Here is a 24,552-nt window from a genome sequence, read left to right on the forward strand (position 1 = left end):
AACTATTTATTGAATCTGCCTTGTACTTCCTAAATTGGGTCCCCACCTGATTTCTTAGGGTGACAGCTTTGACCCACTATTCTTCTGAGCCATGTTATGTTATACAGGGTGGCCATCCAGGGGGACAGCGGACCTTCCATTACATGGAGCCCCATGCTTTATAGCTACCCTTGTAACATTCATCCCCAAACCACAATTAACAGCAAACACAGGGCCTTTTACCCTTAGGTCAATAGGCTGAAGTGTAGTTAGCTGTGGAGATCTGTGACTCCCCAGACTAGGGCACCCAAATCATGTTTTCCAAATGCAGCTGAAGGACAAAGCCAAGCCAGACCCAAAGCAGGATGCCTGCAAACTATAACTTGAGGTAGCTGGGCTCCCTCCTTCCAAAGAGACCAGGGAGGGCATTGCAATTGTCTCCACACAAGAAGGCAGGACTTGAGTGAATGCCTTATTAGGTATAGTTGTTCAGCCTTCTCTTCAGAAAAAGCAGGTAGGGCACATAGTTGGTATAACTGAAAGATCAGCACACCAGGAATCAGATGATTATGCAACACACAAGGCCCTTCAGAGCCTGGCCCCAACACCCACCCTCACAAACACATTCCCACCTTTGCACATCGTGTTTCTTCTCCATAGATGGTCATGTTCCTGCTCTTTCCAGCTAGTAAACTTGACTCCTCTTTCCATACCCAGCTCAAGCCTTCCAGAACTGATGTTCATAGAACGTTTTCCTCCATGTTCTCAAAGGGCTTGGTCCTTGCTCTATCAGATGAGTTGAATTTGAAATTACTTGCTTATGGCACAACTGACTCTCTGACTTAATTGAGAATTAAGAGAGTAGGCACTTAAGTATCTGTGGGATAAACAACAAGGTCCTACTGTATAGCATAGGGAACTATTAATATATTCAATATCCTGTAACAAACCATAATGGAAAAGAATATGAAAATGAATATATATGTATATGTATAACTGAATCACTTTGCTGTACAGCAGAAACTAACCCAACATTGTAAATCAACTATACTTCAATAAAATAAATTTTAAAAAAAGTATTTGTGGAATGCCTCATTTTTTAAACAAATATTTATTGAGTGTATACTCTGTGCTAGATACTGCTCTAGGTTAGGGATGGAATTGTGATATTTATGCAGAATCTTGAAGGGTGAGATAATGTTGTAAGGTAGAGGGAGGGAGAGGAACAGAGACGGGATAGCTGTTCACAAAGCACCCATTTCCTGGTCTTCCTGGACATGGAGCTCTCCTATATTCCTCTGTCTCCCTGGGTGTGTTGGGTGTAGTTATGTGACTACGTTCTAAGCCAATGTGATGTGGGAAAAAATGAGAGGTATTAACACCAGACCTGACCCATAAAAATCTCTCTTGCATGATCCTCCATGCTTTTTCCCTTTCCAGTAGATTGATGCAGATGAGTACAGTGTGACCTTGGGAAACATGTTCAAAATGAGGAAGCCGTAGCAGGAAGGAGCCTGGATCACCACTTAGAGGAGAGCAGAGGGCTCATGAGGAGCACCCAGGAGCAAGAATAGACATCTCTGGACTATAATGCAGTCCACTGTCCAAATGTCTACTTGTGTTGACCCTTTTGAGGTGTGCGTTTTGTTTTAAGCTTGAGACTTAGAATAATAACAATAGAAAATTTTAAAAGATTAGTTTAAAATGATAGACATTCTATTATGGAATAAGAATTACGTACAATTTAGAGGGTATTGTATAAGTTAATTCCTCTCAAGAAAATGGTAAAGCTGGTTAGTTAGGACTGGCTAAGAGAGGCTTTCTGTTATGGACTAAGCTTAAAAAAAAAAAAATACTTCAGAGGTGTCATTACAAATAGACATTTGGACAATCGACCCTATTATAATCCAGAGACTTCTCCTCTTGTTTTGCCCTAAATTTATTCTTTGCTTCCATAGTCCAGGATATTCCTTGCTCGAGGATGTTACTTCACTGAAATAGGGCCTTCATTCTTTCTTGTTTTGTTGAGGACCTTCTACATACCAGAGAAATAAGACAGAGGGGTTTTCTCCAGAAGCTCAGGAGCAGAGAAGGACTGGCTGATAAAGGTGGTACTAAGCAGGGGTGGGGGTTGGAGGTGTTCAGTGTCAACCCAGCGGGGCCTTGGACCCTGTCAGGAGGTTATTGTTTCCAGCATAAGGAAAGAAGCCTCAAAGATTCCTCTGTCACCACATATGGGCAGGATACCACAGCTGGGCCGAGAGAGAATGGAGAGACTTTTCATTAGAGAGAAACTGGAGGCCCCACACCCAAACAGAGAGGGAAGCCACAGCCACAGCTGGGGCCATCAGTAATGCACAGCAGGCATTTTGCAGATGATTTTAGATGAATTACTTTAACGGAGAGAATATGTTCTGAAATCTGAACAATTACATAAGGACAGAATTTTTCATTTTTGGTAATAAAGGCCCATTAAGCTATACACTCCAGGAAGATCTGTTTGTATCTGGCCCCAGGCCTAGTAAATATAGGACACTCTCAGTTTCAAATATACGTCTCATAGTCTCTACGAACCATTGAAATATCCTACATATGTTAATATTTTGGCATTAAATGACAGAGAGCTGTGCTAATTACTACCCACAAAACTTTGGGCAAGTTTCTTGCCTCTATCTCCAAAACTATTGAACAAGGGTAATAAGAGTATTACTTCACAATTATTGTGAGAATGAAAGGAAGAATTGTGCCTGGCCTATGTTAAATACTCCATAATATATTGACTATTATTATTGTTGTTTTTTCAAACTGGCTCTCATCTGAAAGCAGGAGAGAATTCTTTTATTAGACCACATGTTCTGATTGTGGGCTCAGAAAATGTTACTGAGCCTGCAGGAATAATGAAGCCTTTGATGGTTTGCTCCAAGCTTTGTCTTTGAATAAAAGTGCACACATGTCACAACCTGGAGGTTGAAGAAAAGTTCCCCATACAGTGCTCCAGGGCTCTTCCCAACCTCATTCTCTAAAAAATCCAGCCAGACCTTGCTCACCTCATAAAAGCTGATGAAAGACAGAAATCTCCCACTGTTGGCATTTTTTTTTAAACCTAAAATGATGAATTTTTCAATGCAAATTGATTTATCTTCTTTTTTATTTTGGAAAGCCATTAAATAAAACATTGATTATCTGAATAATTATACCAAATTTTATGCATCATTAAGATGACATTAACATTACTTCAATTCTTAAGTTATTATAGGACCACTGGAAAGAAACAATGTATGATTCTAATGATCCAGTAAAAATTATGCAAATGTGCAACAAGAGTGAACTGATAACATTCATGTTTCCCTGGCACAAGAGCAAGGAATGAAGAGACCAAGAAAAAGTCAAGGGGGAATTGTTTAGAATTGTTGCATTAAAAGTGAATGATTTCCAACAAGGCTTTTAAAACAACTGTCCCACCGGAAGTTGGGTTTTTGCAAGCCATAGGAGACAGCACCACCTACTGGCTGCAGAATTTGCCCAGCAGCTAGGAAGAAGGAAGAGGGTGGTGGGTAGTTCAGGGGTAAAATTGCCCCAAAGGTTTAAGTTTCAAGCTGTTTTGGTGTTGATGCCACCTGGACGATTGACCTCCTCCTCCATAAGGAAGCTCAGAGACTACTGAAGCTTCTTATGCATAATAGATTCCTGGTTTCTAGAATCTCTGGGGAAGGAATGGGAAATGATGTGATCTGGGACTTGACCTCAAGGAGCCAAACCGCTGGTCGAGAGTAGTGATTCTCAAACTCCCCTGCACATTCGAATCACTTGCGGAGCTTAACCCAGCCGGATGCTCTAGACCAATGAAGTGCTCTGGGATGGGACCCAGGCATCAGTGATTTTTAAATCTTCTCCAGTGACTCCAGTGTACAGCCGAGACCTGCTGCTGTCGGGGCAATGGTCCATCCCCAGCTGGTTTTACCCAACACTGACCTCAGAGAGCCTTCAGGCTGAAGCAGAGATCAGCAGAATATGTATGTGCTCCTGTGCTGTCTGAGGGCAGTGATCAGAGGATGCCTCCCTCAAGGTCAGAGAGGCTCCTGCAGGAGTGTCCACACCCCACTTAAAAAAAAAACAAAAACAGCTCAATTGAGGTATATATACAATAAACTGTACATATGTAACGTTTGTAATTTAAGTTTTGCTATACCCGTGGTAACCTTCACCACCATCAAGATAATGAACATACCCTTCATGATTGAGCTGGAAGAGTCCCGCTTTATACTGTTTCATAACTATTTAATATTCTATGCCAGCCATTGTGCTGGGTGAGAAGGAAACACAGACTTACCATGCAGGACCTCTTTACCAGGGAAATGAGTTCCAGGACCCGGCTGACATGAGAGAGGCGATACTTCTGCTTGAGAGGGCTGTGTGGAGAAGGGGAGGATTCAAAAAAGCTGGTCAGAAGAGATGGTGTTTTAGCTGATCTAGACAGTTGGAGATGTTTATTAGGCAGTTGAAGGAAAGGGGCATTTCAAGTGCAGGGCACAGCACAGGCAAAAAAAATGGAGGTAGTATAAAATAGATAACTAATAAGAACCTGCTGTATAAAAAAAATAAAATAAAATGAATTCAAAAATTCAGAAAAAAATGGCAGTAGGAGGAGGTGGCATGTTTAGGGAACAGCAGGTATGCCAGTGTTAGTGCACTGCGGGGGGTGGGGGGATGGGGACGGGGGAGGAGAGGCAACTCTGGAGCACTTGAGCCACAAGGAGTCTGGCTTGAATCTCTGAGCTTGATTCTCTCAGTGGAGAACCCCTGAGAGCCTTAAGCAAGGGAGTGTCATGATCAGATTCACATCTTAGAAAGTTCATTCTGACAGCCCTCCAAGGTTGCAGGACAGTCAGTTAGAAAACCTTTGCAAAGGTCTCAGTGAGCGGAAGCAAATGAATTACACGTCCTATTATGTAAGATCAAAAGCAACTTTGGAGGCAAAAGCCATTTTCATAAATATTACACATATACATATTTGGAGCATTATTTTTATTCAAACAATAGCAATGAAATTCTCCCAAGAATGGATGTACTCTGGTCCATGAAGCCCAGAGTTTTGTATGGCCCAGGACCTTTGAGAAGTGACGGAAACTGACATGGTGTAGTGCAGAGGGGCACGAGAGAGGAGGGACTCTTTAGAAAAGAGGTTCAGGGACTTCCCTGGAGGCACAGTGGATAAGACACTGCGCTCCCAATACAGGGGGCCCGGGTTTGATCCCTGGTCAGGGAACTAGATCCCACAGGCATGCTGCAACTAAAAGTTCGCATGCCACAACTAAGGAGCCAGTGAGCCGCAACTAAGGAGCCCACGAGCCGCAACTAAGGAACCCACCTGCCGCAACTAAGGAGCCCACCTGCTGCAACTAAGACCCGGTGCAACCAAATAAATAAATAAATAAATATTTTTTTTAAAAAAAGAAAGAAAAAAGAAAAGAGGTTCAAATAGCCTACTTTTAGCGCTAAATCCAGAATCATCTTCAAATGTAAAGAAGGTAACATGCAGGTCAGAACTAGAGTCTGTGATGTCAAGTTACAGTGGTCAGCCAATTTTAAGTTATGTCTTCATTAATTCTGTTAACCTATTGATTGCTGACTAATATTTTTACTGTGGGCATTAATAGGTCATACGAGTTTCTTTTATTACGTTCACCAGCTAGCCTTGAGAACACAAGAGTAATCACAAGCTGTATCAGTGAGGATGCTCTCACCTGCAAAAACAGAAGCAACTACTCAAACTGTCCTAACAGTAAAGTCCAGAGCCTTCAGGGATGGTCTGATCAGAGCACCAGCTCCATTTTTCCATGGTTCTCTCAGCCTTGCCCTCCTCTATGTGTCAGCTCAGCAAAACTGAAGCAGTTCGAGGCCTCACATCCTCAACCCCACTCTCCAGAACAACGAGTTTCTCCTCCTCCAAGCCTCCTACCAACATTTGAGATTTATTCTAATCGTATCCACTTGTGCCATGTGCTTGCTAAGTCAATCACTGTGGCAAGAGGGCATGGGATTCCACTGATTGGCTTGGGCCAACCAAGGCCTACATTTGGAGCTAGGGGTTGGATCAATCCCACCCAAAATGCTTGGTTGCTTCATAATGGAAGAGTTGTGGGATATGCATGGGGAAGCAGCCAAAAATGTCTATTCCATGATAAAAAAAAATTACCTTGGGTAATCCAACAGCCCCCAATGAGCAGATGTTAATCAATTCGGTTTACCATGTGTCATGTTTGCTATTGAAAGTGAAATTTAACTGCTACGTGCATCACCCAAAGTCCCAAACACAAGGGAGGACACCATCTATTAAAGACACTTTATTTGTTACTGTTTATAGTTAACAGTCAAGAACAAATAATAATAATAACAACAAATAACAATAACTTGCAAAAGACCAGATATTAGACATAAACAAGGATACTACTAACATTAAAGAAAGCTGTGCTGGAGGTGCTGCCCCCATTCTTGGCTGTGTGTGTGTCAGTGACCACGGCTAAGGCTCTGTGCCCAGGGAAGGCTGAGGTTTTGGTGGAATACCTCTGGAGTCTGTATCACGAGGCTGAACATTTGGATCCAGAGCACAAGCTCCCTCTCTCACCATCAGCCAGTCAGAATGTCTACAATTTCAAAGTGACTTCAAGCTCTTGCTCTGGGGGGTTTGTCTTCACATCCTCTCCTAGCTTCTAAATCTTGGGTAGGGCATGAGTTAGAGGAAATGCCCATTTGCTCATTGAGGATGAAGGTGGGCCCTGGGAACCTTCTCCCTTACTCAGCCTACCAGCCCAGCTTCCTTCTACCTCTGTTCCTCCTACTCCTGGTCACATTTGTCCCCACTGACTCCCCTACCTACCGGCATTTCAAAACCTCTAGAATGTACCCCCGCAGAGGACATTTCTAGTTCAGGCCTTCCAGTTGACATTAAGAAGGCCCTGGGTTGCCTGTAAGTGCTCCCAAAAAGCTAAGAGACCTGTCTCTTTTTATCTGTCCTCTTGATTTGAGCCCAGGTCACAAGCTCCTGGCAGTTCAAGGGTAATGAAATCCCTACATTTGAGGAAAAGAAGCAGCTTCCCTGTTTTTTTTCTTTTTTTTAAATACCATTCTTTTGACATAAAGTGTAACACACCACTTCTTTTTTTTTTTTAATTTATTTATTTTTTATTTTCATTTTTGGCTGTGTTGGGTCTCCGTTGCTGTGCGCAGGCTTTCTCTAGTTGCAGTGAGCGGGGGCCACTCTTCGCTGCGGTGCACGGGCTTCTCATTGCGGTGGCTTCTCTCGTTGAGGAGCATGGGCTCTAGGCGCGCGGGCTTCATTAGTTGTGGCGCACGGGCTTAGTTGCTCCGCGGCATGTGGGATCTTCCCGGGCCAGGGCTTGAACCCGTGTCCCCTGCATTGGCAGGCGGATTCTTAACCACTGCACCACCAGGGAAGCCCCAGCTTCCCTGTTTTAACTTGCCAGAGAATGAACCTGAGCATCTTCAAGGATGGTATCTCCTCCCATCTCCTGGGACGTCCACAGCTGATATGTAAGAGTCTCCCAGAATACGTCAATTATCTACAGGGTATCAACTCAAAGCAACAGTCTTCTAGACTCTTTCAGGAGTGAAAAATCCTGGGGAGCTTCCCTCTAGATAGATAGAATGATTACTGTTGCACAGCCAGGAAAAACAAACCTAACCATTGTACTGATTGGAGTAAATCAACTATCTTAAGTATAGATGCTTACTAATAGCATCTATGTGCATTTAATTTCATAGGTACTTAGTTAGCAAACAAGCTGTATTCATTGCAAACAGTCACAACTCCCATTCAGAGAGGCTGGATGGAAGGGAAATACCAAAGGCCAGATCTTCATGGCTGCTCCCTTCTCCATCAGTCTTTGAAACACTCAAAATAAAAGCTCATATGTTGGGTTGAGGGGTGGATGGTTCCTAATTTTTACCGTTCTAGACAAAACGAGAGAGAGAGAAAGAGAGGGGGAAAAACTCTTAGAAAAGAAGTATTCCAACAGAAACATATGAGAAAATTTAGATTCATAAATGATTAACATTACTGTAATTAACACAATTTGAATACTATTATTCAAATTAGAACCCATCGTGCTGTGTTCTTTATGCATTTTGACTTATTTGATCTTTACCCTCTGAGGTAGGCTTCATTTTAACCATTTCACAGATGAGAAAACAAACCCAGAGAAGTCAAATAACTTGTCTGAGATCACACAGCTCGTAGCAGGAAGGGCCAGGCTGTGAACACAGGTCTGTCCGATTCTAAATCCCATGCCTGCTCAGCCACTAAAGAGCTTTCTTCAGAGGTTATACTTGAAGTAAGGGCTCCACTGTGGGGAAAGGGAGGTTTGAAATGAGTTCCATGGTTAAGGTTCACCTCAGGTAGGACCAAAGGGAGGTCCACTCTCGGCTCTTGCCGGCTAGACCCTGTGTCCGACCCTACATGGCGCATTCTGTGCAAGTCATCCCTTCGTGCATGCATGGAACACTTAGATTCCATGACTGAAGGAAACTTGATATGTAAAATCAACCGTGGGATTTCAAACGAAAAATAAGTCAGATTTTCCCAGAATATTCAAAGTGCGTTAAGATCGGCAAAGGATGACCCGCTCACCTGGGCCGCCTGCAGAAGCAAAGCTCGCACACAGGGAGTGGGGATACTGTTCTCCCCTTCCCCGGCCCCTCTACCACCCTCCCGGGTCCCCCTTCTCTTTCAGCCTCTTTATTTTTCTTCTCTCCTGGGGATACCTCACCTCTCCTTCTTTCCCTTTCTCCCCACTCTTCCTCTTTTAAACAAGTCATTTCTCTCCTTTCCTCTCTTCTTCCCCCTCTCTCTTCTCTGGCCACTTTTCCTCTTCCTTCTGTCTTGTCACTCCTCCCCGAGGGAGTCCTCTCTGACAGGCTTTCTCCTTTCAGCATTTCATTCGGTCACACTGAGCAATGCCAGCTACGATTCTCCAAAACAAATCTAACAAGGACAAGCTACTTGCCTTGAAAGTCCTCCCAAGGGAAAGAAAATATTATCAGCCTCACTTGCCTTGTCGCTTTAGAAATTGATCGGGTGGCCTTGTGGTCTGGGGCGGGGCGGGGAGGAAAGGAGAGATTTGCCTTCATGTGGGCTGGCTGGAAAGGATCCATGTAAACAGAACCATGTTTACATCCAACAGTCCTCCCCAGGCCTGACCTAGGTCCTAGGCCCTTCAGTCCGGGAATTGTCATCACAACCACTGGAGTTGTATCCCAAGAAACGTATAATTTAAGGAGACCTTAAGGGCATCTGAATTAAGCTTCCTCTTTTATAGCTGAGGAAATAGATGAATAGAGAAATTAAGTGGTGTGTCTAAAGTCACATAGATGGTCAGTGTTAGGGACCAAGTGGTGGCTATTTTCAATAGCTTTCGATTAAAAAAAAAAAGTCTACTGGGCAGCCAGGGCTGCTGATGATACAACAGTCAGGTCCCAAGTCGGCCCTGGGAAATTTCACTCTGCAAAGGCAAACAGAAAGCATGCAAAGACTCACCTAATAGTCTGCGCGGGGTAGACCACCCTGGACTATGTAGGGATTCTGTGGCTGACTCTCTTTGGGTAGGTTCACCCTGATCTTAGGGAAGATGCTCCCATCTGCTCCTAGATTGCTAAAGCCGGTCTCCCGCAGTTTCAGATTTCGAAAATCGTTCTCAATCAAGTTCTCTTCTTCCACATTCCTGCTTTTGTTCTTTGATCTGTAATCAGTAACAGGAATTAGGATCTGACAATGGCGGCAAGTTCCTTGAAGCAAATGTTAATATTCTTTCTTCAAAATGTTTTAAATTTTTGAAATAATTTCAAATTTACATGTAAGTTACCAAAAAAAAAAAAAAAAATTACACAGAGCTCCCATACATCTGTCACCCAGATTCCCCGACTGTTAACATTTCTGAACCATTTAAGAATAAGCTGCAGACCTGATGTCCATTACTGGTAATACTTCATTACTTCATTCAGTGTAGATTCCCTAAGTCTCCTAATAAGCTCCATGTAACCATCAAAACCAGAACGTTAACCCTGATCCAACATTACCATCTAATTCCTCCAGTCCCATTTACATTTTGCTAATAATGTTAGAATTTTTCAGTGTGCCTTTGCATTATTTATGGAAATGATAATAAAAGTCAAAGAAAAAGATGATCTGTGATACAATTTTTCATTCAGGCAAAGTCAATGTCTACAGAAGCACCTCAGTGAATAAAATGAGTTCAAGGCATAAAGGTCTTAAGGAGAAATAGGAGTTTCCCAGGTTGTTCTGTTCAAGTGTAAGCATTCAAAGCCAAGTGGGAGGACTTGCAGGTGAGGGAGGCACCTATCCCCCAATTAACTCTGATCATGACCCTTCTCTCCTTCTGGCCTGCAGCGACAGTCCTGCCCTGTTAGAATATGGGTAGTGGGGCCAGAGGCATCCATTATGGCCACAGGGCAGTTCTGGGGTGACTTTCAGACACTGGAATGTCAGAAAGGAAGACCCACTCACCTGGTGACCCTGATGGTCAGCCCAGCCCGCCACTGAGTTCCTGCCCTGTGACAGCACTCCCATCTAAGGTAACTGACAAGAGGCTTCCTTCCCTTTGGAATGGGCAAGAAATTATAATTCTTGGAGAGCTCCCAAGAGTCATGAATCTGTGGCTGAGCAAAGAGCAAACGGGACTCTGCAGCAGGAAGGGGAACCGAGAACCGAGGCTCTCAAGGGGCACAAGCTCTATCACAGTCCCTGAGGACCCTGGAGACTGGGGCGGTGAGCCGGTCCACTGTGGAGGAAGCAGCCTTGCTCCAGAGTCGAATGTCCTGTCCCCCATACCCCCACCCCTGGAAAAGGGGAAGTCGTGTTCTCAGTTCCCAGCTTGGCATCCTTATAATCAAGTCTCTGGGGAAGAGTTAATATCAAAATGGAGTAAAAGAAGAAAAAAAAAGAAACAAAATATTTTAGAAATGTAAACTCTATCCTCTCACATTACAGTGCAAAAAAACCTATTTTGCCAAAATATAAGATATTAGCTAAAGGTAATTTTCAAAAAGTAGCTTTTTTTAAAATCAGAGTGGTTCCTCACTTGGCACATTTAGAATGGAATAGATGATAGTATTCCATCTCTATTAATGGAGGGAACTTTATCTAAATGTTTGTAGAATAAATGAATGGACCCTACTTAAGTTTTTAAGAAGGTCACTTAAGGCACAAGCTGAGAAAAGGCCATGCAGAGATAACGTTTCTACTTAAAACCCAGGCGGCTCAGTTGAGGTGGACGTTAGGCTATTTGCAGCGAGGTCCTGGGCAGGGGAGTGACTTAATGAAAATTATATCTGACAACATCAGTGGAGTTAAATACTGCTAACAAAAGAGTGTTTTGTTTTGTTTTGTTTTGTTTTGTTTTGTTTTTGAGCAGATAAAGGTTTATTGCAGGGCCAAGCAAGGAGAATGGGTGGCTTGTGCTCAAAAAAAAAAAAACCCTGAACTCCCAAAAGAGTTTTTAATGACAGCAGAAAATGGTTGCTATGTCACTTTATAGTATTAAGCAAAAACAAACCTCAACAAAAAAAATTTTAAAGCACAAAAGATACTAAATTACATATATAACATCATTTTAAAAAGTAGCAAAAAACCTGGAAGGATGTATACCAAAATGTTGGTTGCTTCAGGGTGGTGGGTTTTGTGGGTGACTTTTTAGTCTGCTCCTTTACACATTTTCTATTTTCTTCAGTGATCATGTGTAGCTTATAGAATCAGAAGAAAATTCAGGTAAGACAAAAAGGGCAATGGTATTAGAGAGGCCTCGCCCTATTTTTCTTCTCTTGCCCAGGAAAGGCTGGGCATGTTTGGAAACCAGAGTGTAATGCCAGTGGCACTGTGCCCCAGGAAAGGGACACTTCACCCCGTACCTCACTGAGAAGATGAGTGCAATCACCATGCCGAGAATGAGGATGCCAGCAATGGTGCCCACGATCGTGAGGATCAGCTGAAATGCTGAAAGGGAAAAGAGAAGAGTAGGAACGGCTTCCCCCAAGCAGACTCCCACTGTCTACTGCACAGGTACGTGTGTTCCCAGTGGTTCCTGGCCAAGAGGACAATTGGGCTCTGGTTTCTGACCCTCTTCCAGGACCAGGATGGGTGGGTGGCTCACCTCCTTTAGCCCTCTGTCTGCCCACCCCCAACTGTGTCTTCAGAACCCAATCAAAAGAGACAACCTTGCCAGATAAAAGAAGTCCATAAGCACAGAGGAGGCCATGGTGGCAGGACCTTCCTGGGCTTTGTGGGGGGTGAGATCTCATCAGAGGTCCACACTACCTCCTTACCTCTGCTGCCTTTGCCTGCCTGCCATAACGGACTTTGCTGATAAACTAGGGGAACTAGGTTGGAGTTAAATTTGTCACTAACAGAGGAGCTTGATGGAATTGATGAGGGAAGAGTCTGGAGGTTCATTACCACCCACTCTCCTCTAGATCTGCTTGTTTAACGCTCTTGAGCACTTGAAATATGGCTATGGGGTGGCATGTAAGTGCAATTTTAACATACACAGCAGATTTCAAACACACAGTATGAAAAAAATGTAAAATATCTCATTAATCATGCTTGTATTGATTGCCTATTGAAATGATATTATTTTCTATATGTTGAGTGAAATAAAATGTTATTAAAATCAATTTCACCTATTCCTCTTTACTTTTTAAAATTTAGTTAGAGCTTTTAAAATCTGAAATTAAATCTGAAGCTCGTGTTACATTTCTATTGGACAGTGCTGCTCTAGATCCCTTTGATTCTTTCTGCTACATGACTGCCATATATGCCACCTCTAACCAGGATGCAAGGGGCCATCGACCATTAAGTCTGGAAAAAACCTCAAAGGTTAGCTGATCCAAACTTCTCATTTTATAGGTGTAGACACTGAAAGCCCAGAAGAAAGAAATGACTTAGCAAACCCAGCCTCACAACAAAATACAGTAGAAATTAAAAGCATTTCTTATCACTAACTTTGTGGCTGGCTGGGAGGCTAACAGGAATACTCCCTTCATCTTGGATCATTGATCTTTTAGTTCATTATATAAAATTTAAAATATGAAATCATTTAAAATATACAGTTAGTATTGTCCCAATCTGGTGGGGGTAGGGCCTGGGAGGGAACCAAGCAACTGAATTTATGACAACACATCCCAAATTAGTAAATAGCTCTGAGACAAAAAGATGATTTGAGTATTTGAACGTCTGGTTTCTAGTTCTGCTCTACTGTGAACATAAACATTTTTGGAATATACTGGTCTTTATCCTTTTTAGTAACAGACAATGCATATTTAATCTAATGTAGGAAATGAATATAATGTTGGGACAACCTTCTTTGGCCTGGGACAAGTCCAGAGGCACCAGCCCACCTCTTGGGCTGAGTTCTATTATTTCCCATAACAGAGAGGCTCTGCCCACAACTTAAGTGTGAGCATGGAGTGGCCTGACCCAGAAGACAAACTCCCAGGTAGATTTTCTCTCTCTTTATGAAACAAGCCAGAGACTTTGGGGAACTGGACAGAATTTTGAATGTGGTCAATGTCTGTTTCTTAGAAGCTTATTAACAAAGCAAGACTCTTCTACTCACAGTCTTCACAATCAACTCCGCTGTAGCCAAACGCACACCTAAAATACAAGGAGTAGGAGACCATGGTAAGGAGCCTTGTGGGAGCAGGTCAGAGTTCCCACCCAACCTCCATGTCTTCCTTGCATCTTTCTTTCATTCTCTCCTCCCCGTTCCGTCTCCTCTTTCTCTTTTCTTCCTTATGCTCCCATTCTTCCAGGTGAGCGCCTTTCATGGCACTCTGGAAGGTTGAGGGGGTACACAATCCCGTGTGGTTCCATTTGCTAGCAACTGAACGCTCCATCTTTTGAGCGCCAGGAGGATTCAGCAGTTTGGGCGAAGCCGAGTCCCAGAGGCATGGAGCTTAGTGGGACCCCCTCGGGCTGCGAGACCACCTGGCTCGGCCATTTATTTGCTGCCCTATGAGTGGGGACATGTCATTTATATTCTCCGAGCTTCAGTTTCCTCACTTGAAAATGGGGAATAAATACATTCCTGACTGTTGTTGTATGAGAAGCATTACCTGCTGTGGTTCCCAGCACACGGAGAATGTTCAAAAACTGATGATGATGATGATGGTGGTGATGGTGATGCTCTGTACCTACCAACTTATGCCAGCGAACCAACTTCCAGACCCTAAACTCACACATACGTGACAAGCGCTATCCTTTTTGCCTAGCTTCAGCTATGACAAGATGAAAAAGGAGTGATTTCTCTTACGGTTGACAGATCCTACGATTATCTTCCTTGTAGCCTGGCAGGCACACGCATTTAGCTTCCCCACTGTTCTTCACTAGGCATTGCCTCTTGTTCTCTGTGTTGCAGTTACCAGGACACTTTGGATCCAAAGCTTCAAAAGAGAGTGATTTCTGGGTAATTTTCAGAAACAACCCCTTCAACACCAAAGTGACACATCACATAATACAATTTTTTCATGTTGCTTTTTCTGGGTAAAACAAGGTGCTCAGTGGCTCTGCACTTGACGTGCGCCCTGTGAAGTGGCATGTGGGCCTCCTCACCAGCTCTTAGCCAAGGCCCTATCCAGGCCCACAGGACTAAAGCCAAAATTCACATCCCTCGGACTCTGAAATGCACATGGAAACCTGAGCAGGAAAGTGTGTACTTTGCAAATGCAAAAGGAGAGAGTGGAGGAGGCATGAAGAACATTTAGAAGCAGGTGGAACACTTACCAACACACAGAGGGATCTGTGGCCTCGGTCTCTGCAGCCCCGGTTTGCACTGACATAGTAAACCACTGGCGCAGTCATCTTGCGCATCCTTTTTCTTACAACCATAATAATCACACCGATCTTGCACTAAGAGGTACAAATAATTCAAAGACATATTTAGCAAGACAATATGGATAAGGTAACTTGTGAAAGCACCCCATTCCATTGTGGTTATTGTTGCCTTTTAACACATTTTGGGATTCAACCAATGAAAATCTGAGATTCTGAAATTCAACTCCCCAGGGGATCTCTTCTATAACTATTTCCTTATATTATTCAATTAAAATTAATTCAATCCAGTGCAATGCAATGATGTTCCAAATCTCTTTTGCACCTACCTCTTTGCTAGGTTCCACAAGGGACACAGTAGCTGCATAAGTTTTGGACCCCATCTTTGGAGACTTACCTGTTTACACCCTTAGAGAGTTGCATCCAGCAACTCATAATACAGACTTTAAGTACAGTGGGAATTCAGGGGCTCAGGTAGCTAAAGGTAACATCGTGGAGGAGGTGGAAATTGGGCTAAGTCTTGAAAGATAGGAAAGATTTGAACAGTCAAAGGAGAGGCAAGGTCTAAGTGGAGTAAACAAGGCATGAAAAGAAGTAAAGGATTCTTGTCCGGGAGTGATGGAGTTGTACTTGGGCAGGGGAGAGGCAGTGTGGTGAGGAGGAACAAAAGTGCGAACTCTTGGCTTTACCGTTGACTGGCCGTGGGCTTTTTGTTCAATCTTAATTTGTGGTGGGTCCAAGTTCCCTCCATCTATGAAATGGGCTAATGATTCTTGTTTCACATGATTGTTGTGAGAACTGAATGAACTAATGTAAATGCAATTGTCCACTATAAGATACTCAACAAGTAATCATTCTTTTTTTCACTCATTGGTATAGCAGGGTTTGAATGTCAGGTTACGGACACTGACTTTTATCCTACAAGCCTGAGAATCCATTGATAGATTCTGAACAGAAGCATGGCATGAGAAAGCCATCTTTTAAGAATGTTAGTCTAGAAGCAGATTGGAAGACATTAGGGACAAAAAGATGAATCTGAGAATAGATTAGAGGGAGAGAATAGGAGCAGGTAGAACAGATACGTGGTTACTCTCTTCTAAACATCCCAAACCTGTAACTAACCTTCCTTCATTACCTGCCATTTGAAAATGCCTCTAAATAAAAACCAAAGAAAGAGATTCTACAACTTTCAACACAGAAAAGAGAATCTGTCTTTGCAGCAGAAGCAAGAGAGCAGGAAAAGGCGTTTTTCTCTAAAAGTTCTGAGCTCTCCCTTCCATGTGCTGGGCAGCTCATGCTCCTGTGGCCATCTCTAGCTGGCATCATTTGGTAATCTGTTAATGTACCTAAGAGCACATGCCTGGTCTCAGAGTGGAGAGATGTTGAGAAGAGTTGTCCAAAAACAGAGCAATTCTCAGCACTGAGACCAGATGGTTTCAAGTCTTCCAGGGCTCAGAACCAAGGCAGTTACTAAGTAGAGCCAAATGAGAGAATTGCAAGGGTCCCCAACTTTATTTTGAAGAATGCACTGGTTATTTTCATCTGACAACCACTTGGAGTGGTCAGTCCCCATGCTGATGGGGATCCTCAACTTCCTCACACTTGCTAGAAGTCTCATTCAGCCAAAAGCAGAGCATATGATAAGGTTTTTGTCTTGCCTTACTGACAATTTCATCTTCCGAGGATAGAGGTTCTGACGGCATGAATTGCTACTCTGGACCAAATTCTGACCCTGAGGAGAAATTTATTGGCAGGTAGAATTGAAGAGTCCCTTGGAAGACAAGGACCAAGTGATAGCCAGAAAGAGGATAATGACTTTGAGAGAGTAAATATTGAAATGTTCAAAAAGGATAAGGTGTAGTTCCATGGCATGAGACTCTGGAAGATGAAAACAGTTCAGGAAAGTAAGAAGCTCTGAAAATGTAATTCTAACTGTGCAGCTGCAGATGATCCCAACAAGCTATAAAGAAAAAAAAAATGGGAGAGGGCCAGGTAATATAAGAAACTGGCATAGTTTGCACAGGAAGCTCTCAGATGAGAGACATAAAATATAAAAAGAAGGTCCCATAACCAAAGATGGAATATTAAAAGTGTGACAGAGACAGTCTAGAGTCCCAAATGAGCTCAGGCTTGCCACAAACAAAACCCAAAACAACAACAACAACAAAAATCCAACAACAAAGAGCAAAGGGTTAAAAATTAAAAATGGGCAAATGAATGAAAGGGTGTGTATGTTTTCCATGTTACAGGGGCTCATGGAAAGGCCAGGCCTGGTTGGTGTAATGTTGATGAATGACATGAAAAGAACAGAATGGCTTCAGAACAATTTTTCTCCAGTCTCTTCTGCCAGGAAATAATACTTGGATGGAAAAGAGTTGAATGGACATTGCTAAAGGGACCACAGCCCATGGAGTGGGTACAGTGCAGGGGAGCCCCCATCCTTTCTGATAGAATTTTAAGTGTTTTATTCCAGAGCATTTACATTCCAGGTCCTGAGATAACAGTGAGCATCTGTGAAATCTCGAAAAAGAGAGAAGGTGCTAGAAAACTATAAATGAACAGAATTTGATTATATTTTCAAAAAGAGAAATAAGTTTTGCAAACTAGGACATGGAGGTTACAATAAGCCAAAAGCAAAAATTTAAGAGACTAAAGAAGGAGTCGTAGAAGGATCAAAATGAAAGATGAGGAAGGCAGAATGGGATCAGAATGGTGAGCGGAGGTCCAGAGAGAAGAGGACTTCAGGAATGGGAGGATACTAGTATCAAATGCTACAGAAAAGTCAGATAAGTTGTGTCTCAACAGAGGCCTTTGGGTTTGGCAACCAGGACTGAGAACCAGTTGCACAGAGTTGCCCCCAGGGCTGGCCCTGGACACCTCTGAGATGAGGAACTCCTGATGACTGCTCTGGTGATTGCAGTAATAGTGCCAGTTTATTCCTGCCTTCCTGTGTCCATGCCCCTTGGTAGGGCCTGCCACACTGTGCTTTGCCATGTGAATTGCTTTGGCCATCAGGACAGTTGTAAATATAACATTAGCAGAGAGTGAGAAGCACCTGTGTACTGAAATGTGCCCACTTGCTGCTCTTGAAACCCTTTTGGACTAACCTGCTGGAGGATGAGAGATCATGCGGAGCAGAGACAAATCGTCCAGCTGAGCCATTTTAGACCAGTCAGCCCTCAGCTGATCTACCCGGCAGCTAATGGCTGATGCTTAAGTGAGCCCAGCAGAGATCAGCCAAGCCCCGCCTAGATGAGCAGAACCGCCCAGGTAAGCCCAGCCCAAATTCTGACGCACAGAATTATAGCGTTATAATAAATAAATGTTTGTTGTTTAGGCCACTAAGATTTGGGGTGTTTGTAACACAGTAAAAATGAACTGTTAACAGCTGTCCTGTGGGGGGGTGTGTCCGCCTAAAGGGGAAACAGTATAGATAAAACTTTCTATAGAATTTGGAAAGCTAAAAATTGGTATAGAGCCCTCTTGTTTCTCCTTTCTTCATCTTTCCTGGTTCAGAGGCTATTTGTCCAAGACTACCTTCCAAGAAGAGGAACAAACTAGTCAGTCTGATGACTTGGGGGATGTTATAAAGGAGCAGAAGCCAAATGACAGGGGAAAGGGAGGGAGGAAGAAAGGACAGATTCAAAGGAAACTGGGAGATGTCCGTGGATTCAATTATCCAGTGCTTCTGGCCCCCTTCAAACATATAATAGAAAAATTTATGAAAAAGTAGATAGGTCTTCAGGTAATCGTTGTATAAAATTATTTCATACTTACTGATGTATCCTGTAAACTCAGTTGTGCTGTTTTCAATTGCATTTTTAATGGTACGTGATATGTTTTCTTCAGTTTCTTCTGTAGTTTCTGTAAAAATGTTTACTACTGCTACGTCAACAGTACGAATTTCAGATCTTGCTGAAGGAGATGTGCTAAAAATGAAATGAATCCATCAGTTGATGAATTGAACGGAAGCATCAACAAATTAGTCTTCACAGCAGAAGCAAGAAGAAATACAATTCTACAGCCTGTGGAAGGAAAACCACATTCACCAAAAGATAGACAAATTGAAAAGGCAGAGGACTTTGTACCAGATGAAAGAACAAGATAAAACCCCAGAAAAACAACTAAATGAAGTGGAAATAGGCAACCTTCCAGAAAAAGAATTCAGAATAATGATAGTGAAGATGATCCAGAACCTAGGAAAAAGAATGGAGGCAAAAATCAAGAAGATGCAAGAAATGTTTAACAAAGACCTAGAAGAATTAAAGAACAAAAACCTAGAAGAATTAAAGAACAAACAAACAGAGGTGAACAATACAATAACTGAAATGAAAAATCCACTAGAAGGAATCAATAGCAGAATAACTGAGGCAGAAGAACAGATAAGTGACCTGGAAGACAGAATGGTGGAATTAACTGCTGCAGAACAGAATAAAGAAAAAAGAATGAAATGAAATGAAGACAGCCCAAGAGACCTCTGAGACATTAAACACAACAACATTTGCATTATAGGGGTTCCAGAAGGAGAAGAGAGAGAGAAAGGATCAGAGAAAATATTTGAAGAGATTATAGTGAAAATCTTCCCTAACATGGGAAAGGAAATAGCCACTCAAGTCCAGGAAGCGCAGAGAGTCCCATACAGGATAAACACAAGGAGAAACACGCTGAGACACATAGTAATCAAACTGACAAAAAATAAAGACAAAGAAAAATTATTGAAAGCAAAAAGGGAAAAATGACAAATAACATACAAGGGAACTCCCATAAGGTTAACAGCTGATTTCTCAGTAGAAACTCTACAAGCCAGAAGGGAGTGGCATGATATATTTAAAGTGATGAAAGGGAAGAACCTACAACCAAGATTACTCTACCCAGCAAGGATCTCATTCAGATTCAATGGAGAAATCAAAAGCTTAACAGACAAGCAAAAGCTAAGCATACTCAGCACCACCAAACTAGCTCTACAACAAATGCTAAAGGAACTTCTCTAAGTGGGAAACACAAGAGAAGAAAAGGACCTACAAAAACAAACCCAAAACAATTAAGAAAATGATAATAGGAACATACATAATTACATTAAACATCAATGGATTAAATGCTTCAATCAAAACACACAGGCTTGCTGAATGGATACAAAAACAAGACCCATATATATGCTGTCTACAAGAGACCCACTTCAGACCTATGGACACATACAGACTGAAAGTGAGGGGATGGAAAAAGATATTCTATGCAAATGGAAATCAAAAGAAAGCTGGAGTAGCAATACTCGTATCAGATAAAATAGACTTTAAAATAAAGAATGTTACAAGAGACAAGGAAGGACACTACATAATGATCAAGGGATCAATCCAAGAAGAAGATATAACAGTTATAAATATATATGCACCCAACATAGGAGCACCTCAATACATAAGGCAACTGCTAACAGCTCTAAAAGAGGAAATCAATAGCAACACAATCATAGTGGGGGACTTTAACACCTCACTTACACCAATGGACAGATCACCCAGACAGAAAATTAATAAGGAAACATAAGCTTTAAATGACACAGTAGACTAGATAGATTTAATTGATATTTATAGGACATTCCATCCAAAAAGAGCAGATTACACTTTCTTCGGAAGTGCGAACGGAACTTTCTCTAGGATAGATCACATCTTGGGTCACAAATCAAGCCTCAGTAAATTTAAGAAAATTGAAATCATATCAAGCATCTTTTCTGACCACAACGCTGTGAGATTAGAAATCAATTACAGGGAAAAAAACGTAAAAAACACAAACACATGGAGGCTAAACAATACGTTACTAAATAACCAAGAGATCACTGAAGAAATCAAAGAGGAAATCAAAAAATATAAAGACAAACTACAACGAAAACATGATAATCCAAAACCTATGGGATGCAGCAAAAGCAGTTCTAAGAGGGAAGTTTATAGCTATACAAGCCTCCTCAAGAAACAAGAAACACCTCAAATAAACAATCTAACCTTACACCTAAAGGAACTAGAGAAAGAAGAACAAACAAAACCCAAAGTTAGTAGAAGGAAAGAAATCATAAAGATTAGAGCAGAAATAAATGAAATAGAAACAAAGAAAACAACAGCAAAGATCAATAAAACTAAAAGTTGGTTCTTTGAGAAGATAAACAAAATTGATAAACCTTTAGCCAGACTCATCAAGAAAAAGAGGGAAAGGACTCAAATCAATAAAATTAGAAAGGAAAAAGGAGAAGTTACGACACCACAGAAATACAAAGCATCCTAAGAGACTACTACAAGCAACTCTATGCCAATAAAATGGACAACCTAGAAGATATGGACAAATTCTTAGAAAGGTATAACCTCCCAGGACTGAACCAGGAAGAAATAGAAAATATGAACAGACCAAAAACAAGTAATGAAATTGAAACTGTGATTAAAAATCTTCCAACAAACAAAAGTCCAGGACCAGATGGCTTCACAGGTGAATTCTATCAAACATTTAGAGAAGAGCTAACACCCATCCTTCTCAAACTCTTCCAAAAAATTGCAGAGGAAGGAACACTCCCAAACTCATTCTATGAGGCCACCATCACCTTGATACCAAAACCAGACAAAGATACGCAAGAGGGAAGAGATATGGGAACATATGTATATGTATAACTGATTCACTTTGTTATAAAGCAGAAACTAACACACCATTTTAAAGCAATTATACTCCAATAAAGATGTTTAAAAAAAAAAAAAAGAAAATGACAGACCAATATCACTGATGCATATAGATGCAAAAATCCTCAACAAAATACGAGCAAACAGAATCCAGCAACACATTAAAAGGATCATACACCATGATCAAGTGGGATTTATCCCAGGGGTGCAAGGATTCTTCTATATATGCAAATCAATCAATGTGATACACCATATTAACAAATTGAAGAATAAAAACCATATGATCATCTCAATAGATGCAGAAAAAGCTTTTGACAAAATTCAACACCCATTTATGATAAACACTCTCCAGAAAGTGGGCATAGAGGGAACCTACCTCAACATAATAAATGCCATATACAACAAACCCACAGCAAACATCATTCTCAGTGGTGAAAAACTGAAAGCATTTCCTCTAAGAGCAGGAACAAGACAAGGATGTCCACTCTCACCACTATTATTCAGCATAGATTTGGAAGTCCTAGCCACGGCAATGAGAGAAGAAAAAGAAATAAAAGGAATACAAATTGGAAAAGAAGAAGTAAAACTGTCACTGTTTGCGGATGACATGATACTATACATAGAGAATCCTAAAGATGCCACCAGAAAACTACTAGAGCTAATCAATGAATTTGGTAAAGTAGCAGGATACAAAATTAATGCACAGAAATCTCTTGCATTCCTATACACTAATGATGAAAAATCTGAAAGAGAAATTAAAGAAACACTCCCATTTACCATTGCAACAAAAAGAATAAAATACCTAGGAATAAACCTACCTAGGGAGACAAAAGACCTGTATGCAGAAAACTATAAGACATTGATAAAAGAAATTAAAGATGATACCAACAGAAGGAGAGATACACCAAGTTCTTGGATTGGAAGAATCAATATTCTGAAAATGACTATACTACCCAAAGCAATCTACAGATTCAATGCAATCCCTATCAAATTACCTGTGGCATTTTTTACAGAACTAGAACAAAAAATCTTAACATTTGTATGGAGACACAAAAGACCCTGAATAGCCAAAGCAGTCTTGAGGGAAAAAAACGGACCTGGAGGAATCAGACTCCCTGACTTCAGACTATATTACAAAGCTACAGTAATCAAGACAATATGGTACTGGCACAAAAACAGAAATATAGATCAATGGAACAGGATAGAAAGCCCAGAGATAAACCTATGCACCTATGGTCAACTAATCTATGACAAAGGAGGCAAGGACATACAATGGAGAAAAGACAGTCTCTTCAATAAGTGGTGCTGGGAAAACTGGACAGTTACATGTAAAAAAATGAAATTAGAACACTCCCTAACACCATACACAAAAATAAACTCAAAATGGATTAGAGACCTAAATGTAAGACCGGACACTATAAAACTCTTAGAGGAAAACATAGGAAGAACACTCTTTGACATAAATCACAGAAAGATTTTTTTTGATCTATCTCCTAGAGTAATGGAAATAAAATCAAAAATAATCAAATGGGACCTAATGAAACTTAAAATCTATTGCAAAGCAAAGGAAACTACAAACAAGATGAAAAGACAACCCTCAGAATGGGAGAAAATATTTGCAAATGAATCAACGGACAAAGGATTAATCTCTAAAATATATAAACAGCTCATGCAGCTTAACATTAAAAACACAAACAGGGGCTTCCCTGGTGGTGCAGTGGTTGAGAATCTGCCTGCCAGTGCAGGGGACACGGGTTCGAGCCCTGGTCTGGGAAGATCCCACATGCCACGGAGCAGCTGGGCCCGTGAGCCACAATTACTGAGCTTGCGCGTCTGGAGCCTGTGCTCCGCAACAAGAGAGGCCGCGATGGTGAGAGGCCCGCACACCGCGATGAGGAGTGGCCCCCGCTTGCCACAACTAGGGAAAGCCCTCGCGCAGAAACGAAGACCCAACGCAGCCATAAATAAATAAATAAATAAATAAATAATTTTAAAAAAAGACAACATTGGGTCAACTGACAAAAGGGGAATATGGATGAGAGAACAGATAAAACTATAAAGCAGAAACTAACACACCATTGTAAAGCAATTATATTCCAATAAAGATGTTAAAAAAAAAAAAAAACACAAACAACCCAATCAAAAAATGGGCAGAAGACCTAAATAGACATTTCTCCAAAGAAGACATACAGATGGCCAAGAAGCACATGAAAAGCTGCTCAACATCACTGATTATTAGAGAAATGCAAATCAAAACTACAATGAGGTATCACCTCACACCAGTTAGAATGGGGATCATCAGAAAATCTACAAACAACAAATGTTGGAGAGGGTGTGGAGAAAAGGGAACCCTCTTGCACTGTTGGTGGGAATGTAAATTGATACAGCCACTATGGAGAACAGTATGGAAGTTCCTTAAAAAACTAAAAATAGAATTACCATATGACCCAGCAATCCCACTACTGAGCATATACCCAGAGAAAACCATAATTCAAAAAGACACATGCACCCCAATGTTCATTGCAGCACTATTTACAATAGCCAGGTCATGGAAGCAACCTAAATGCCCATCAACAGACGAATGGATAAAGAAGATGTGGTACATATATACAAAGGAATATTATTCAGCCATAGAAAGGAACTAAATTGGGTCATTTGTAGAGACGTGGAAGGATCTAGAGACTGTCATACAGAGTGAAGTAAGTCAGAAAGAGAAAAGCAAATATCGCATATTAATGCATATATGTGGAATCTAGAAAAATGGTACAGATGAACCAGTTTACAGGGCATAAATAGAGACACAGATGTAGAGAACAAACATATGGACACCAAGGGGGGAAACTGGAGGGGGGCTGGTGGTGGTGGTGGGATGAATTGGGAGATTTTGATTGACATATATACACTAATATGTATAAAATAGATAACTAATAAGAACCTGCTGTATAAAAAATAAATAAAATTCCAAAAAGAAAAAAAAATTGGTCTTCAGACGTCCCAGACTCTCAGATCTCCCAGCACTAGTCCCTACCCATTGTTTTATATCCACCGTTGAGGCTCACATAGGGA

At 41.5% G+C, this 24,552-nt stretch overlaps 1 protein-coding gene across 1 annotated transcript in view; it reads right to left on the reverse strand.

Annotated features, from left to right (window-relative positions):
* Nucleotides 1–6,308: 6,308 nt before the first annotated feature.
* MUC13 (mucin 13, cell surface associated) overlaps nucleotides 6,309–24,552 on the reverse strand; it is a 32,802-nt gene continuing 14,558 nt past the window's right edge. The window contains exons 5-11 of the mRNA XM_082392349.1: nucleotides 18,614–18,765; nucleotides 14,789–14,914; nucleotides 14,319–14,448; nucleotides 13,623–13,660; nucleotides 11,920–12,004; nucleotides 9,533–9,734; nucleotides 6,309–7,950 (exon numbers count right to left, since the gene is read on the reverse strand). Of these exons, the coding sequence (XP_082248475.1) occupies nucleotides 9,533–9,734; nucleotides 11,920–12,004; nucleotides 13,623–13,660; nucleotides 14,319–14,448; nucleotides 14,789–14,914; nucleotides 18,614–18,765 (733 nt within the window). The 3' untranslated portion in view covers nucleotides 6,309–7,950. The remainder of the gene's footprint in view (nucleotides 7,951–9,532; nucleotides 9,735–11,919; nucleotides 12,005–13,622; nucleotides 13,661–14,318; nucleotides 14,449–14,788; nucleotides 14,915–18,613; nucleotides 18,766–24,552) is intronic.

The sequence above is a fragment of the Balaenoptera borealis genome (assembly GCF_965194805.1).
Source record: "Balaenoptera borealis genome assembly, chromosome: 5".
NCBI lineage: Eukaryota > Metazoa > Chordata > Mammalia > Artiodactyla > Balaenopteridae > Balaenoptera > Balaenoptera borealis.